Source organism: Oryctolagus cuniculus, chromosome 17, assembly GCF_964237555.1.
Source record: "Oryctolagus cuniculus chromosome 17, mOryCun1.1, whole genome shotgun sequence".
NCBI lineage: Eukaryota > Metazoa > Chordata > Mammalia > Lagomorpha > Leporidae > Oryctolagus > Oryctolagus cuniculus.
Window position 1 is genome coordinate 21088404 of NC_091448.1, and position 18739 is coordinate 21107142.

Here is an 18739-nt window from a genome sequence, read left to right on the forward strand (position 1 = left end):
CTCACGAGGCCAGGCCATTTCCGGGGGCGTTCCTCATGCCGGAAGTGCCTTCTCCCAAGCCCCCTTCCCCCTTCTCGCCCCCCTTCTCCTTCCCTCCTCCCTATTGCACACCTGCCAGGTGCCTGTCCTATGCCGGTGGAGGGACACACACTGCTCAACCCTTGTGTTGGTGACCACAGCTTTCGACCCTCCAGGGCTTCCTGTGTGCCAGGCGCCGTGTGTAATTTTTCATTTCTTTCCCACTAGCCCTCTGAGGTCAGTGCCATTAGCCCCATTTCAGAGATGAGAAGATGGAGGCCAGCAGTGGTGAAGCGCATACCAGCCTTGCCTGACACGGTGGCTCTGAGCGTCCAACCCAGGCCAGCCTGGCCCCGAGGCAGGAGCTGTAACCCACGAGTTAATGCCAAGTGTGGTTGTCACCCCCATTTTATAGGGGACAAAAACCAAGGCCCGGGAGGGTGAATTACTGGGCCTGGCTGAAGAGTGCCTCTCAAACCCAGGCGTGGCTCATTTCAAAGGCCAAGCTCACTGCTCATTAACCGTGACTGCTGCACGGCACTGCCTGGCCCCTGGGAAGGAGAGGTTGGGACGGGTCCTCCCCCGGCACTGCAGGGAGCTGGGGGGGCAGCCGGGCCCGGATGGGCACCTTCATTTCTGTACCGGGCACAGGACCTGCCAGAGCTGCACACCCAGCCCTGGAAGGCGTGAAAGAGTGACTGATGCTTCCTGGGCGTGGCTGTGGGCAGAGCAGGGAGCCGCTCAGGGCAGCCACCTGCCGCCGCCAGCTCCAAGGATGCTGGGACTCTGTCCTGGCCCCGTCCAAAGTTCCTGGTGGATCTGAACACCCAAGTGTTTTCTTAAACAAATGTATCATATATACACACATACAAATATGCAGAGGTAATAAATGCATGATAAATACAAAATGTAAGAAGCATAAAAGGTACACAGTAAAAGATTGGTCTCTCTCCACCCGGTCTCCCTGCCAGAGACTTCCAGAACCTTCTCTGCCATCACTGTCTCGTGCGTCCCTCTAGCCATGCCCGTGTTCTTAGGACACGTATGTAGCTGTTCTCTGAGGCACCCCGAGAAACGTAGCAAACCATATGCGCTGCTCTGCCATTTTACTTTTCCATCTAATAAAGTGCTTTGACCATATTTGCAGTCAGAACCATCTGGAACTGCCTCATTCTTTGACTTTTAAAAACTGCTTTATTTTCTGATTTCTTTGAGAGGGAGAGAGACACACACAGACACAAAGACCTCCCATCCTCTGGTTCACTCCCCAGCTGCCCAAGGCTGGACTGGGGCTGGAGGCAGGACCTGGGAGCTCACATCAGGCCTCCCATAGGGGTGGCAGGAACCCAAGTACTTGTACCGTTGGCCCTGCCTCCCAGGTCTGCACGGGCAGGAAGCTGGAGCGAGGGAACGGAACCCAGGAAGTCAATGTGGGTGTTATAACCACTAGGCTAAATGCCTGTGTAGTGTTCATCGGACGCAGGTCTCCTGTGACGCGTAGTTAGATGTTTCTGATTTTTTCTATTATAAATAACACTGCAGTGAACATCCGAGGACATCGTGTCATCTTCAACGTGTGCAAAAGTACATCTGGAAGATGAACGCTTGTGAGAGAAATCCATGGGTCCAAGAATTGCATTTAAATATTTGATACGCATTGGAAATTAGTGTTCATAAGGTTGATACTGATTTTACTACGACCGGCAAAGTGCGAAGTGTCCAGTTTCCCATATTCCCAATAAACAGCAAGTTACCCAACCCTTTGCACCTTTACCAATCTGACGTGTTAACAAAAATGGGATTTCACGGTAGCCTGAAATTGCATTTCTTTTCTTGTGACTGAGGTGGGGGCATTTTTGTTTAGGTCTAAATGCAATTCATTATCCTTCTCTACTGCATCCAATTCTTAGTTCTTTTTCCCTTGTTGATCTCTTACTGAATTGTTCAAGAGCTTTCTTTCTTTTTCTTTTTCTTTTCTTTTTTTTTTTTTTAATTTGAAAGGCAGAGTTACAGGGAGGAGGAAGAGGAGGAGGGAGAAGAGAGAGAGAGAGGAGAAAGAGAGAAAATCTTCCATCTGCTGGCTAACTCCCCAAATGGCCACAAAGGCTGGGGCTGGGCCAGGCGGAAGCTGGGAGCCTGGAGCTTCTTCCGGGTCTCCCATGTGGGTGCAGGGGCCCAAGCACTTGGGCCGTCTTCTGCTGCTTCCCCAGACTATTAGCAGGGAGCTGGATGGGAAGTGGAGCAGCAGGGACTGGAACCAGTGCCCACAGGGGATGCCCCGCCCTGCAGGGGAAGGGTTAACCTGCTACAATGTGGAGGTGGGGGTGGGGGTGGGGGTAGAGGAGCTCTTTGTGTGTTTTAAGGATGGTAGTATCCTTTGGTCCCTGATAAGGGTTGTATTTTCCCACTTTATTGCTGCTGTGTGGCTTTTTTTTTTTTTTTATTACTTTCCAACTTTACTCCAGTTGTCTGCTTGTCTTATCTCTGTCGTTATCCCTCCCAGGGACTTTCTCTCGCATGGCATGGACAGATTGAAAGCTTACAGCCTCCCTGGGAGCTGGGGCTGCTCTCTGTGCTGGCAGCAGTTCTCCATAACTTGCAGCCTGCTCTGTTTTTTTTTTTTTTTTTTTTTTTGACAGGCAGAGTGGATAGTGAGAGACAGAGAGAGAGAGAGAGAGAGACAGAGAGAAAGGTCTTCCTTTGCCGTTGGTTCACCCTCCTATGGTTGCCGTGGCCGGCGCGCTGTGGCCGGCGCACCGCGCTGATACAAAGCCACAAGCCAGGTGCTTCCTCCTGGTCTCCCATGGGGTGCAGGGCCCAAGCATTTGGGCCATCCTCCACTGCACTCCCTGGCCACAGCAGAGAGCTGGCCTGGAAGAGGGGCAACCGGGACAGAATCCAGCGCCCCGACGCCACAGGCGGAGGATTAGCCTAGTGAGTCACGGCGCCGGCCTCTTTGTTTTGAAGATTTATTTATTGGGGGCCAGCGCTTTGGCTAGTAGGTTAAGCCTCTCTCTGGCCCAGTGAAACAGCGGATTGAAGACCTCTCTGTCTTTATCTCTGTTTGTAACTCTCAAAGTTTTTATTTTTTTATTTGAGAGGCAGACAGAGCTGGGCCGATCAGAAGCCAGGAACTTCTTCTGGGTCTCCCATGTGGATTCAAGGGCCCAAACACTTGGGCCATCTTGCACTGCCTTTCCAGTCCACAGGCAGAGAGCTGGATCAGAAGAGGAGAAGCCGGGACACGAACCGGTGCCCTTATGGAATGGCAGCACTGCAGGTGCAGGCTTAGCCCACTAGGCCACAGCGCCGGCCAGGCTCTGGGCTGTCTTTTCAAGGAAGGTTTAGTGGTGCTGTGGAAGACAGGGGCAGCGGCTGCCTCTGAGGAAAAGGCAGTTTTACAGGCTGTTCTGAAGCAAGGATCAGACAAGTTTGCTTGTAGCCCATGATAAAAGGTTTGGTTTCCCAAAGCTTGGGGTCACTCAGCTGTGAGGTAAAACCCACCACATTGGTTGCACCCCCATGGGGCAAACTTTGCAATACCCCCATGGTACAGGGGGAGGGACAAAAGGTTGAGCTGCTGCCAGCAATCCTGTGCTCCGGTCTCTGACCCAGGGCTCTCCCGTCTTCTGCAGCCCCCAGAAAACTGGCAGACAACTCATTAACTTGCAGAAAGAGCGAAACCTTAGACCCTTTCGGTTTGACACTTCGGTTGCTGGGCGAAGCGAGGCTTTGATCCCTTGAGCCCAGGGTTGTCCACACAAGGGAAAGCAGAGCTTGGTTGGGTCCTGGGCTTCACACGGCAAGCTCTGGGCCTGTGAGCACAGCCTTGCCCTTTAGCAGGTTAACTGCCTGTGGCCAGGCTTCTTTGCGAGGCACCCACGCTCCCTGCAGGGTTTCACGATGGTGTTCAGTGGCTCTCACGCTCTGAGCCAGTGGTTCTTGAACCCCAAGCCTCCCAAAAACCTGGGCAGCTTATTTTAAAAAATGCAGGCTCCCCCAGGGAGAAGTGATTCAGTGACCCTGGGGTGGAGCCCAGGAATCAGCATTGTAAACAAGCTCTCTGTCCCAGGTGGCCTAGGACCACACAATGAGAGTGTGTGGGCAGGGAGTGAGCTGCCCAGAGCTGGCTTGAGGCAGGTGAGCCTGGTGCTGGAGGCAGCCAGCAGCCCTCCCTCCTGAAGTGATAAGGCTGGGATGATGGGGGCGGGGCAGAGAGGAGTGGGGGGGGCGGGGCTCTGGGATGATCCAGCCAGGCGCCAGCCCTGGTGTTCCCAGCTCCGAGGCGCCCTGCACCTGGCTGCCCGGCTCATCTGACACCCGGTGTGTGTCAGCCCCTGGCTTAAAGACATTGTTAGCTTTTGCGGGGGTGGAAAACGTACTTCGGGGGCCTCGCCTGTGAGGCCTTTCGTTGTCCAATCCTAGTCAGCTCTGCAGCCCCCTGCTCCCCTGATTCTGCTTTGGCACAGCGGGAGATTGGCAGGTGCAGGGCCGGACCCCTGGGGGTCGAATCCCAACTCTGTCCCTCACTACACTAAGCTTAAGCAGGTGGCCCTCGGTCCCCTGGGTAGCGGAATGGAGCCAGTACCTACATGCTCTCAAAGAGTCTGCATGCGCCACACTCTGGAGAGCACGCCTCGTCACGCGTGGCCTGTTTTCACAGCACGTCTTTGTTATCTGAGGGTCCCACCACCCGCTGCCTCCACTCCCCACTTTCTGTAGCTCCTGGGCTGCTCAGGACTTCCTCCTCCAGGAAGTCCCCCTCTCTCATGGGGCCCCCTGCCCTGTTCCTGCACCTCTTTGTCAATGCCCCTTCTCTGACCTGCTCTCATCTGGAGCCTGTCCTGTTTACTGCTTTCTGTCTCTTGGCCCTGGGGGCAGACAGCCAGGACCCAGGGCGCCTGCTTGCTGCTCTCAGCTCAGTGGAAACCAGCTGTGGGTGCTCAGGTCGCTGAGTCTCCCACGTGGGTCTCAGTTTTCTTTATTTTTAAAGATTTATTTATTTATTTGAGAGTCAGGGTTATACATGGAGAGAAGGGGAGGCAGAGAGAGAAAGAGAGAGGGAGAGGAGAGCTGCACCAATCTGATCCGAAGCCAGGCGCCAGGAGCTTCCTCCAGGTCTTCCTACATGGGTGCGGGCGCCCAAGGACTTGGTCCATCTTCTACTGCTTTCCCAGGCCATAGCAGAGAGCTGGATAGTAAGTGGAGCAGCCGGGACTCGAACCAGCGCCCATATGGAATGCAGCACTGCAGGCAGCGGCTTTACCTGCTATACCACAGCGCTGGCCCCTACAACTACATATCTCTCAGTTTTCTGACCTGCACACTGCTGGAGTTGGGCTAAGCACCAGTTTTTGCTCAAAGAGGGGCCCCTCCCCCCCTTTTGAGCATTTATTTATTTGAAAGGTAGAGCTACTGAGGGTGGGGGTGGGGGAGACCTTCTTTCCCTCTGTTGGTTCACTCCCCAGATGACCTCAACATCCAGAGCTGGGAGCTTCGTCCAGGTCTCCCATGTGGGTGGCAGGGACTCAAGCACTTGGACCATCACCTGCTGCCTTTGCGGGCATATTATCAGGGGGCTGGATTGGAAGCAGAGGGGCCAGGACTGGAACCCGTGCTCCGCTGGGGATGTTGGCATTGCAAGCAGAGGCGGGGGCCTAGCCCGCTTTGCCAGCCCCTCTACGTGTTATCTGTTAGGGTGAGGATAAAGACAGAGTCAAATGGACACAGCAGGAACAGGGAGTCCAGGTTCTGGGAGCTCTCTGGGCTCCAATCCTTCCTCCTGAAAGCCCAGATACAGATCTCTCCACTGGGAGGTGTTGTTTGGTGTGCATGTGCCAAAGGCCTAGCCCTGTGTTGACCGAGCTAAGCTGGTATCTTTGGTGAATGTTCTCACTCCCTAAGGCCTGGAGATGAGGCAGCCCCTCCCCCAGCTCCAGCACACTCCACTGGAGGATCAGGGTCTGGGCAGGACCCCGCACTGGGGCCCCTTGGAGGAACTCTGCCCCTCCCTGGTGTGTTGGCATGGCTGGCACCTTGGACTGTGCTTGGGCACCCCGGAGAGGGCTGGGGGCTGGCCTCGGGGAGGGCTTGCCTGGATGGAAGTGGGGGCCATGTGTGTCTGGCTGACATGGGGGATGTGCCTTCCCCCCACCGCTGACGGTCCACTGAGCACAATGCCCCCTTTCTCTCTTCCCGAGCCCCCAGCCCCAGCCTTCCTGGAGTTGCCTACCATGCTGCAGGATTCCTTGCGGGTCGCTGCCTGATGAATGTTTATCCCATAGCTGGCTGGAGCCAGGAGGAGCCAGGAGGAGCCAGGAGGAGCCGGGGGCAGGGGGCACTGGGAGGTGCAGGCGCTCAGCATCCTGTCTGCAGAAGGCTTTGAAACTCCTAGCTGCTCTTAGGAATGTCTTTCTCCCTGCCCCCTCAGCCTGGCTGGCTCAGAAACTCAGCTAATCTGCCGGCCCTTCTCCCAGGTCGCAGCCCCAGCCCGATGAGTCAGAACCACAAACATTGCCTCCCCCTCCCCCTCCCATTCCGGAGGTGATGCGTAGTCAGCGCTGCCCGGATGATGAAAATGTCCAAACGGCCGGAAGTCATCTCCTTACCCCCACCCCAGGCCGTGGGCTCTACCTGGGAAGGCGGGGCCAAAGTGGGTAATAGCCTCTGCCCTCCCCTCCCTCGGTGGGCATCTGGGCTGGCGGAGCCAGGGTGGTGCTTGGTGAGTAGAACCTAATTCTGCCAGGACTCTGCCCAGGACAGACCCCCAGGGACCCTGGGGGTGACGGCTGTCCTGCCCGAGACTGATCCTCCAACTGTCGCGAATGTGCTAGCCAGGTTGGGCCTCAGACCATCGAGAGCGGGAGCTAGGCAGGAGCTAGATAGGAATAAATGTGCCGGGCCATTTCCCCGGATTTCTGTCCTGTGACTGCATCCCTTGCATGTCAATGCAGTACGCCCGCTTTCCCAGGAGGCCCCTGCATCTCATCTGGGACTGCCAAGGTGGAGAAGCCATGATGAACAGCTGGAAACTAAACTCCCAGAAAACCTTGGGCATGCTAAACCCCGCCCACACCCACCTCTTTGACCACCCGGACCCCGTGGGCCCCCCGGAGGGAGCTGTTGGCTGTGGGAGCTGCCCTTCCATTTGGCCCTTCGCTTCGCCTCTCCCACCGCTCTCCTCGTGGGCGACTCTGGCTGTCTCGGGCGAGCGTCTCTCCTAGGGGCTGCCGGCCCTCACTTCCTCACTTTTAATGAATCCTGCTCTACTTTATGCACCTACTTAAGCGTCTTCTTTGAATTCTGGTCTCACATGAGGGCAAGAACTTGGGATAAGATCCGGGAAACATCCCCACAACCAGGAGCCGTCGAGACACCCCCCGCCAGGCCCCCGCTCCCCGTGCCCACTGCTGGCCCCAGGTCAAGCCCCTGTGTCTCCCTTCTGGACTGGACACTACACGAGGCTCAGGGCTCCAGCTTCTACCCTTGGCTCCCGCTGGCAATTCCCAGAGCAGCCAGGGGGACCCCAGTCGCATGGTTCCTGGACAAGTCTTATCCAGGTGAGGTCACCTCCCTGGGCCTCATGGGATCAGAGGTTTGGATTTTCCCCCAGGGAGGCAGTCCCCCTGGAGGGCCCGGATGGGAGGGAGGACAGCTGGTGAGGAAGAAGCCCCTCGCCACCCCCAGGCTGGTTCTAAACTGCAGGGCAGGTGCTGGGATGTCTTGGTCTCTGGCCTGGCCTGGGTGTGGCTGGGGGCAGGGCTGGGGCTCCACATGGGGTCCAGACAGTCCAGGCCAGGGCGAGAGCACAGCCCACACTTGAGTGAGGCAGGCGTGGTCCCTCCTCACGTAGCCTCAGCCCAGGACTGGAGGGCCAGACTCCACCCAGAGCTTCCCGAGGTGTGGAATGTGGCGCCTAAGGGGCAGCTGACCGCTCCCCTCCCCCGCGGCCTGGGCCTGGACTCAGCTCTCTTCCCTCCCCCATGGTCTGCCCTGGTTCCCGTCAGGCTGGTTTTTCCTCCCCTGAGGACATACACAGGAACACTGGGGACCATCCTGACCCAGGCCTCTGCCTGCCCCCTCCTGGGCCCCCACCTGTGGGAAGTGACTGCAGAAGGCCTGGCCCGTGCTGCCGCTGGGCTCCTCCAGCCGGAGGCCTGATTCTTCCAGGCTGAGGGAGCAGGTGTGGGTGGCTCAGGGCCTGGCTTTGCTGACACTCTCCCTGGCAGTGGTCTGGGCTTTGTCCCTGTCTCAGGTCTGCCAGGTTTGTCCCTGTCCTTCTCTGTCTGTTCCGTCACTGTGACTAAATGCAGCCTCTCATCTCAAACAGACCCTGGACTGGCCTCCCCAGCCCGGCCCTGCACCTGCCCACCTCCCACCGACCTGGCGACCGCACAGGACCCATGGGATTCTGAAATGTCAGACCGACCGCGTCACATTCTTGAGGAAATTGACTTCCACCGTCTTCACCACCAAGTCCAGCTCCCTGGCTGAGCGTCCACCGCCTGCTGGCCTCCTCCTGGCCCGTCCACACCGAGTTAGCAGCAGGCCTGCCCGCTGGCCCCGGCTAGGCTCTGCTCTCTTTGCTCTTCGGTCTCACAAACATCTGCTGCTCTTTCAGCTTATTTTAATTTGTTTGTTTTCTTTGTTTGAAAATCAGAGAGAGGGAGAGAGAGAGAGAGATACGGATCGATCTCCCATCTGCTGTTCCACTACCCGAACACTCACAATAGCTGGGGTTGGGCTGGGCTGAAGTTGGGAGCCCAGAACTCGGTCCGAGTTGTCCCCCATATGGATGGCAGGGACCCAGGTCCTTGGGCCATCGCCTGCTGCCTCCCAGAGTGAGCATTAGCAGGAAGTTGGAGCTGGAAGTGGAGCTGGGGCTTGAACCCAGGCACTCGGGTGTGGGACGTGGGAGCCGCCAGCCATGTCTTGGCGGCTGTGCCAAAGGCCGGCCCCTCTGCCAGCTTCTTGCTCAGGAGTGGTGCTCTCTTGCTGCTGTTGCTGCTGCTGGGCAGAGACGAGCAGACACAACTCTGCACGCTTGTGTCGACTGGCTGGAGGCCCAGGTGCCCGCTGCCTCACACGGTGGCCCCCTGCCCCCGCAGCCCAGGGGGTCCCCAGGGAGCACCTCACAGGAGCTGACAGGTGGCTGCTGGCTGCAGGCCTGCACGGGGCATGCTGTGCTGGGCTGCCAGCTCCGGCCCCAGCGTGCATGTGCCCTGCCCACTGTGAGGGTGCTCCCGAAGCTCCTGGTCCCTGGGTGGTCAGAGCATGAGAGACTCCCCGCCAGGTCCAAGGCACCGGGAACTCGCCTAGTTTCTCTTGGACAAGTTCTGCCCTTTTGCTTCTTGGGTGAAAGCAGCTCCACGGCCTGGGGCAGGAGTTAGAACCTCTCCCGGAGTCTCTCTGTCTGCCTCTGCTCTCTGCTCGCCAGAGCTTCCTCTCTCCTTTCCCAGTGGAAGGCCAGAGTGTGCGAGTGTTAACGCCTGTGCCCCACATTGCGGTGCCTGGGTTTGATACCCGGCTCCTGCTTCTTGCTAATACAGACCATGGGAGGTAGTGGTGATGGCTCAAGTAACTGGGCCCTTGCCACTCACGAGGGAGACCCGGATGGAGTTCTTAGCTCCCAGCTTTGGGCCTGGCCCAGCTCTAGCCATTGTAGAAATCTGGAGAGTGAACCAGTAGATGGGAGCTTTCTGTCTGTCTATGGTCTGTCTCACCTGTCTCTCTGCCTCTCCAAACAGAACAAAACCAACACCAGGGCACAGGTGTGGATGAGGTGAGGCTGAAGTCGCTGGTGCGTGTAGGGAGGGGACTGAGTGTGTTGAATTCAGCCAGTTCTAAAAGTCAGCCCTACAGCATTTCTTAGGAAATTATTTAGGGACTGGAGTTGTGGTGTGCATGTTAAGCTGTCACTTGCAATGCTGGCTTCCCATATCTGAGTGCTGACTCAAGCCCTGGCTGCTCCACTTCCTATCCAGCTCCCTGCTAATGCACCTGGGAAGGCAGTGGAAGATGGTTCAAGTGCTTGGGCCCCTGCACCCATGTGGGAGAACCAAATGGAACTCCTGGCTAGTTAGTGGCTTTGGCCTGGACCGACCCCAGTTGTAGCGAACCAGTGGATGGAAGATCTCTCTGTCTCTCTCTCCCTCCCTCTCTCTGTCACTCTTTCAAATAAATAAATAAATGAATAAATCAATCTTAAAAATAAAAAACAAATTATTGAGGCCGGTGTTGTGGCATAGGGGGTAAAACCACCACGTGCGATGCTGGCATCTCACATGGGCGCTGGTTCAAGTCCAGGGTGCTCCACTTCTGATCCAGCTCCCTGTTAATGTGCCTGGGAAGGCAGTGGAAGATGACCCAACTCCTTCGGCCCCTTCTCACATGTGGGAGACCCAGAAGAAGCTCCTGGCTTTGGCCTGGCCCAGCCCCAGCTGTTGTGGCCATTGGGGGAGTGGATCAGTGGATGGAAAATCTCTCTCTCTCTGTAACTCTACCTTTCAAACAAGCAAGTCTTATAAAAGAGAAGAATTTATTTACTCTTAATGAACAAGAAGCACACACACACGTTCTCCTGACTGTCCCAAGCAGAAGGTTCAAGCTCGGGTCCTGGGACTGCTCCCCTTGATCAGCCTCCCTCCAAAGGCGCTGCTTGTCGGCTGCGCGTGTCCTGCCCTGTCTGTGCGCTTCCGTTAGGGTCCCCACGTCCCTGGAGGAGCAGGCATCTTCTGAGCTACGTCAGCTGAGTTTGTCATGCGCCCCCAGGGCCGCTCCTCCTGGGGTCCTCCACAGTGAGCTGCTCAACCATCGCCTGCAGGGGTTGCTTCTGTCTTTCCAAATGATAAACCACGCTGCAAAGCGTGTTCTCTGCAAGCTCATGGGAAAATGGAATGAAAAGGTGTTTATTTCAGTGAGAAACAATGTTAAAATGCACGCGTGTTCTTCCCTTCATGCATTTTTCGAGGAGCTTTTGGAAGAACCCTGGTTGGTCTTCCTGGATAAACACGGAGCATGCAGCTGTGGCTCGTGGGGCAGGTGGATTTGCTTAAACGGAAGGTCCTGCCAAGCAGCTGCAAGGTGACGGCAGCTGTTTGCCTCCCACCAGCATGTGCAGGAGACTCACCTGCCTAGAGCCACCCCCGCACCTGCTATGACCAGACTTCGTAATTTTCCCAATCTGCTGCGACAAAGGAAGTCTCCCGTCTCCTCCTGGGCCGGGGAGAGGGACTCACTCGGCTACGCTGGGTCTCACAGATCTCGGATCTGCCAAGAGAAACCCCCAGTGGGCTTTGCTCCCCATCCTGCCTTGGCTTCTCCCAGAGTTACTGGGGCCCCTGATCTCTGAGCCTTCCTGGGGTTTCCTGCCCTGCCCTCTCTGCCCCTCCTAACACCCCCTATCCCTGGGTCTGAGCCCCTTGTCTGCTGTGCTATAGATTGGTGTCAACGTGTCTCATCTTCCATTGTCTCTAATTCTCTTTATTTATTTATTTTTTTTTGACAGGCAGAGTGGACAGTGAGAGAGAGAGACAGAGAGAAAGGTCTTCCTTTACCGTTGGTTTACCCTCCAATGGCTGCCGTGGCTGGCGCACCACGCTGATCCAAAGCCAGGAGCCAGGTGCTTCTGGTCTCCCATGCGGGTGCAGGGCCCAAGCACTTGCGCCATCCTCCACTGCACTCCCAGGCCACAGCAGAGAGCTGGCCTGGAAGAGGGGCAACCGGGACAGAATCTGGCGCCCCGACCGGGACTAGAACCCGGTGTGCCGGTGCCGCAAGGCGGAAGATTAGCCTATTGAGCCATGGCGCCGGCCTCTAATTCTCTTTAAATGTTCGTTAATTAGTAGGAGAGAGCAAAAATTTCTACAGGTATTTAATCTATCCCATTTTGTCAAAACTAACATGTATCCGTAAGCCCCCACCAGGCTGCCAGTGCCTTGCCTGCATTTCTGTCTCCCTGCACCGGCATCCACGAGGCCTGGTGCACGTCACTGACAGCAGTGGCTCGAGTTGTGGTCCTTGGGGAAGGCGATGGCATCCACAAGTTCATGAGGTCTTCTATATGTACCTTTCTCTCCCCCAGCTCTTTTTATTTTTAAAGATGTATTTATTTGAAATGAGACCCAGCTGCTCCACTTCCGATCCAGCTCCCTGCTAATGTGCCTGGGAAAGCAGCAGAAGATGGCCTAAGTGCTTGGACCCTTGTACCCACATGCGAGTCCAGGAAGAAGCTCCTGGCTCTTGGCTTCAGATCGGCTCAGCTCTGGCCATTGCAGCCAACTGGGGAGTGAACCAGAGGAGGGAAGACCTCTCTCTCGGAAACTCTTGTCTTAAATAAAAAAAGAAAGAAAAGAATATTCTTTCTAGGGGGCTGTGGTGAGGATCCAGGGAGAGCTGCAAAGCACACTGTTGCCCAGCTAGAGGTGACTGTTCTCAGGGTTAGGGCCCTGGGAAGGGGCTGGAATGCTAGGCCCCTTAGACCCACTTCAGCTTTGGAGTAGAACTGTTCTTTGTTTCCTGAGACAGATTTTCCTCCCAGACCCTCCCATCAGGTCGCACAACAGATGTGGCCGGGGCTTGGTGTTCTGGCAACTATCTGGCCCATATCCCTCTGCCCCTCATAGGGAGCAGGCCTCCTCCCCAGGGCCAGATAAGGAGAGTGACTCACCAGGCCAGCCCTGGCGACAGCAACCTTTGTAAAGGCCCAGCCACACCCTGCCTTCATGGCCAGGGCCACCTCTTCCCCTCGGGGCTCCCAGACCCAGCCTCTGTCTTCCTGTCCCTGAGTCACTGCTTTGAACAGCCTTCCGCTGGCCAGCTGACGGCTGAGGGCTGCTCCTGGTGCTGGGTGGGCGTGTGTGCCTGCCCTGCCCCTCGTCCCTGTCCCATCCCTGTCCCTGTCTGGGGAGCTGCTGGCTACAAGACAGTTTGCTGGGGACTTGGGTTTCAGAGGCTGGGGACAAGCTTTCAGTTAGTCACAGATGACCCAGGGGATACTATGCAGAGAGCAGGGCTGAGCCGAACCCCTCATTTCGAGGGGGGAAGCTGAGGCTTAGAGCTGGAGATGGCTGCTTCTCCTTAACTCCCGCCTAGAGGCAGAGGGGGGCTCTGTGAGGACAGGAGAAGGCGGTGCAGGGGCTGGGGTGAGACTGCTGCAGGGCCCCTGGTGTGGGGGGAGTTGCTGCCCGGGCTGAGTAGCAGGGCTGGGGCAGTGAGTGGTGGGGACAGCTCGCCTTGCGCGTGGCACTGTGTGGTGCTCTCCCCGGCTCATTCATTCACCCACTCATTCATCCACGTCCTAACCATGAGGACCAACCTGTCAGGCACCCAGATCATCCTGTCTCAGGGGGACAGGAATTCCGTCCTTGTCTTGTCTTTGGGTGGCAGGTGCTAAATGCCGCCCCCTCCCCCACTTCAGGCCCCATTCTCTAAAGCAGCCTAATAAATGGATTGTTGAACAGCCCCATGCTTTTGTGTGGGGAACTGTCCAGGTGCAGGTGGGCGTTGGGGGTTCCAGGTGTAGCCTCGGGGTCAGGGTCAGACTTGCACTTGGGCTTGTAGAGGCCCCAGTCCCGCAGCCAGGACCGCTCCCTGCAGCTGCGCTCAGGTCCCTATTGTCACCCAGGCTTTGCATGGCCACAGCAGGGTGGGGCCGCTGGGTCCCAGCTGCTCCAAGCACCTTCCTCCTTTGTCAGAGGGGACTAAGGGGAACCCAGGGTGTGGGAGCCCCAGGGCGTGGCTGACTGGCTGTAACTTTCAGTGGGCCTGGGAATCTGGTGAAGGCACTCTTTGGGGGCACCTGTTAGGATCCCAAGGCTCTAATGGAGGGGTCGAAGCCACTGCTGACCAGTGAGAGATTAACAGGAGTGTAATCTGAGCAGGGCTGCAATTCCTTGTGTGTGTGTGTGTGTGTGTGTGGGGGGGTTGTCACACTCTGGGAGTCTGGTGAGAGGCAGAGGGTGAGTGAGTTCCTGGGGCCAGGTGTATCCACCTGTGTGTGTGTGTGTGTGTGTGTGTGTTTGCTGGGGTGAATGTGTGTTCCCGGGGGAGAGCCGGGAGTGGGCTGGGGTGGGGCAGCTCCAGGCAGGGCAGGGACCTCGGGTTCTGGTAGGGGAGGGCCGGGGGGCAGAGCTACCAGGAACTGACCAATGGGGTGAGTGTCCATGTTTGCGCTCTGGAGCCTGCAAATTCCTTGGGGCTCAGATATCCGCCCCTGACACTGTCCCCTCCCCCTCCCCCTCCTGCCGTGGGCATAAAAGGCGCCAGGTGAGGGCCTCGCCACTCCTCCTGCTGTCTGCCCGACTCAGGCCAGTGTCGCTCGCTCTCGCCGCAGCCTCTTCCTCCTCGCCATGACTTCCTACAGCTATCGCCAGTCGTCCGCTGCCTCCTCCTTCGGAGGCCTGGGCGGCGGCTCCGTGCGCTTTGGGGCCGGGGGCAGCTTCCGCGCGCCCAGCATCCACGGGGGCTCGGGTGGCCGCGGCGTGTCTGTGTCCTCTGCCCGCTTCGTGTCCTCGTCCTCCTCTGGGGGCTACGGCGGCGGCTATGGGGTCGCCTTGGCTGGGTCCGACGGGCTCCTGGCTGGCAATGAGAAGATCACCATGCAGAACCTCAACGACCGCCTGGCCTCCTACCTGGACAAGGTGCGCGCCCTGGAGCAAGCCAACGGCGAGCTGGAGGTGAAGATCCGTGACTGGTACCAGAAGCAGGGGCCCGGGCCCTCTCGCGACTACAGCCACTACTTCAAGACCATCGAGGACCTGCGGGACAAGGTGGGCGGCGGCCCGGCCGCCAGAGTGCACCTGTTGCGGCGAGGCGGGCGGCGGGCCGTGGGCGGCGGCCGCAGAATCCCCGCCCGGCGGGCTGGGCGCGGCGAGAGTCGGGGTGGCGGGCGCCGGGGCCACCTCCCGTGGGGAGCGGAAGCGAGCCCGTCCGGGGAGGGCCGCGTGGGTTGAGGCCGAATGAGCAGGGCAGGCGCCCGGGGCGGAACCTCAGGGCAGGACCCTGGAGCAGGAAGTGGAGGCGGTGGGTAGGGGGAGGGGAGCTGGGCAGGGCAGGTAAGTGGGTGGGGCCCGGGAGGCGGCGGGGCGGGATTTCGGGGCGGGAGGAAGAAGGGGCGCGGGTCTGCGAGGCCTGGGTCAGGGGTTCCGGTGGCACGCGGCGTCGGGCCGCAGCGGGCAGGTGCGGGAGTTTGTCATGGGAGGAAGTGGTCCCTTTTGGGCCAGACCTATCCCTTCCCTGTGACCCCTGCATTCCTTTCCTCTGGTTTTGCAGGTCTGGCTTCCTTCTAAGGCTTTGGCCCCTCCCACTGCCTTTGGCCTGGGGGCCCCAGCTTTCACGGAGCTTTGGGGGTAAAGGGAGCGGGCGCTGTGGCCGCTGCTCCGGGTACAGGGAACGCAGGCAGGGGTCCCTGGTCTTTGCTTGCCCGGGAGCACCGGCTACAGCTACAGCGGCAGCCCGCCCTGCGGGAGCTCGGGCCTGCCAAGCTGTGTCTGTATCCAGGACGCAGAGCCAACCAGAACGGTGACCACAATAAGAAAGGCGTCTTGTTGTGGCCCTCACACGTCACCCCCACCCATAGAGGCACACGTTTCTAAAACAATTCCTACCCTGCTCGGGTGATCCCTTCTGTTGTTTTGCTGTGCTTTAACATTTTATTTATTTGAAAGGGAGAGCAGAGTGAGGGCTAGGGATCCCCCATCCACTGGTTCACTCCCCAAATGACTGCAACAGCCAGGGCAGGGCCAGGCTGAAGCCAGGAGCTCCAGGCAGAACATCGTCCTGCTCTCCCACCCAAGTAGTTGAGCCATCTGCTGTGTGCGTGGTCAGGAAACTGGAATGGCTAGCAGGGCCTGGGCAGGAACCCAGGCCCTCAGATAAGGGGTGTGGGCACCTTGAGTGGCAGCTCAGCCTGTGCACCAAAGGCTACCCCCCAAACATTGAAAGTGAATGAAGTTCTATTCTGTTTCAATACAAAACCCTGCAAATCACCCCCTGGTGTGCTTGACTAATGAGTTGGGACCTGCTCTCTCCAGAGGCTGTAGAGATGAGGTACAGAGTGCTTAGCAGGTGCTCAACCACTGGGATTCTCTCCCTGCAGGCAGGATGAGCCTTGAGTGGGGGTGCAAAGGGGGAAGCCCTTCTTGGTGCCTCTCTTGATCCCCCCCCTCCCCTTCGGTTCCCCTGTGTCTGGCTTATACACCCCCTTCAGGCCACTGAGAATGTGTCTGGGCACAGGTCTCAGAGTGTCCTTCCCAGGCCTGGACCCCTGCAGTGTTTCCTCCTGCTCTGACTCTCAAGGCCTCCCAGGGAGCAGGCCATGCGGCAGCAGCGGGGCAGCTGGGGCTTCGGTGTGCAGAGAGCCTGCGCAGAGGCAGACGGTGGGTGGGCAGTGCCGGTCGCTGCACCGGTGCCAGCCTCCTGCCTCTGCCTTCCAGATTCTTGGTGCCACCATTGAGAACTCCAAGATTGTGCTGCAGATCGACAACGCCCGTCTGGCTGCCGATGACTTCCGAACCAAGTGAGTGACTGCACAGGGGTGGGGGCTGCGCGAGTCAGGGCAGAGAGGGGTTGGCACTCCTGGGCTCTTAGAGCGGCTCAGTGCAGTGGGAGGACTGCCTCTTGTCCCTCCCTCCATCCCCCTTCCCTCCCAGCTGGCCTGCAGCAAACCCTCCAGGCTGGGTCTTCGGCACTGCAGAGGAAACTCTGGGCTGATGGCAACTATTCCCCCTGAAAGGTTTGAGACGGAGCAGGCCCTGCGCCTGAGCGTGGAGGCCGACATCAACGGGCTGCGCAGGGTGCTGGATGAGCTGACCCTGGCCAGAACCGACCTGGAGTTGCAGATCGAGGGCCTGAAGGAGGAGCTGGCCTACCTGAAGAAGAACCACGAGGAGGTACGTTTCGCGCTGGGCCCTGTCCATCCTGCCCCTGCTTCCCAGGGCGGAGGGCACTTCCGTCCTGTGTCCTCTGGCTGCGGCCAGAGCCCTGTGTGCGGATCACAGCTCCCTGGGTTTCAGCAGGGGATGGCGGCCTCCTGGTCACCCTCCCAGTGCTGCCTCCTAGGTCTGCACCTGAACTCGCACCCGCCCCCCAACTTTGGGTTGAGGAGGTGGGGGAGTGACTGGCCCAAGCCCAGCAGGCTCTGGGCCCTGACACACCCACCTCCCTGATGTCTGTCTCTCCAGGAAATCAGTGCCCTGAGGGGCCAGGTGGGTGGCCAGGTCAGCGTGGAGGTGGATTCTGCTCCAGGCATTGACCTAGGCAAGATCCTGAGTGAAATGAGAAGCCAGTATGAAGTCATGGCTGAGAAGAACCGGAAGGATGCCGAGGCCTGGTTCAACAGCCGGGTACGCAGTGGGGAGCCGGTGCCCTTGGCGGGGTGGCAGGGAGAGAGAGGGCTCGAGGCGCCACCACGCCCCAGACACCTGCCTCCATGCTGATCCCCTCTGCCTCCTGCCGCGTTGCAGACGGAGGAGCTGAGCCGCGAGGTGGCAGTCAACACGGAGCAGCTCAAGAGCAGCAGGTCCGAGGTCACCGACCTGCGCCGGACCATGCAAGGCCTGGAGATCGAGCTGCAGTCACAGCTCAGTATGGTACGTGGCTCCCGGCTCGGGGCAGGGGGAGTGCGGTGGTGCAGCCTGGCTCGTGGTGGCCGTGCCCACACCGGCTCTGGGAACCAGGCCTCACACCTCCTCTGCCCCCCCCCCCCCCCCCAGAAAGCGGCCCTGGAAGGCACGCTGGCAGAGACGGAGGCCCGCTACGGGGCGCAGCTGGCGCAGATCCAGGCGGTGATCAGCAGCATCGAGGCCCAGCTGAGTGATGTGCGTGCCGACACCGAGCGCCAGAACCAGGAGTACCAGCAGCTCATGGACATCAAGTCGCGGCTCGAGCAGGAGATCGCCACCTACCGCAGCCTGCTCGAGGGCCAGGACGCCCACTACAACAACCTGCCCACCTCCAAGGTCATCTGAGCTGCCCGGCTGGCTGCTGGGCTCTGCTCCTGGCAGGGTTGCGGGAGGGGAGGGGTCCTTCCTCTGGGCTCCTCCCCTGAGCTGCCAATAAAACTTTATGGCCTGAGGGAGGCGGGAGTTTGCTTTGTTAATTCAGCCTGCTCCAGTTTAGATTTTCTTTTGAACCCAAGTTCACCCTGTCCCGGTAAAGGGAAGGGACAAACATACTTTGGTTGTCATGGTAATTCCTGCGCGCACAAGTCTTCATTTCTCTCACCGGATCCGACAACGGCCTTGTGAACTAAACACCATTTCCACAGCGCGTGCAGTAGACCAAGGTCCCCAGAGCTGAGGGGCTTTGTTGTCTGTTTCTACTGCTCCAGCCCGTGGTGAAGGGGGTTTGGCTTCCAGATACAGTTTTCTCTCCGCTGCACCCCGTCTGGGGCTGGGGCATGTGCGTGTGAAACGGATTGAGCGATTGCTGTGTGCATTTAACCAAAGCAACCTTAGAAGGGGTTACGAGCTGCCATCTCGCAGATGAAGAAGCGGGCGCAGAGAGGTTGAGTGTTGTCCAGGGTCCCACTCCAGCTACGTGGTGGAGCCAGGACCAGGCTCTGTGTCTCCTGATTCTGGGTGCATGGCGCCATCTCTGCCCAGGTGGTCTCCTGGAGTTGGCAGCACTACGCCAGCGTTGCTGGCACGCCCGTCTGGATCAGAGGGAGGCTCAGCACTGCGGTCCCCTGGGGTGGGAGCGCATTTCCCCACTGAGCCAAAAT

General features: G+C 58.5%; 1 protein-coding gene across 1 annotated transcript; it reads left to right on the top strand.

Moving 5' to 3' along the window:
* The first annotated feature begins 14214 nt into the window (after nt 1-14214).
* On the top strand, nt 14215-18090 carry KRT19 (keratin 19). The gene is made up of 6 exons (XM_002719381.5): nt 14215-14786; nt 16452-16534; nt 16751-16907; nt 17199-17360; nt 17481-17606; nt 17730-18090. The coding sequence occupies exons 1-6, from the start codon at nt 14367-14369 to the stop codon at nt 17982-17984; spliced, it is 1203 nt and encodes a 400-aa protein (XP_002719427.1). The 5' UTR covers nt 14215-14366; the 3' UTR covers nt 17985-18090.
* Nucleotides 18091-18739: the final 649 nt, after the last annotated feature.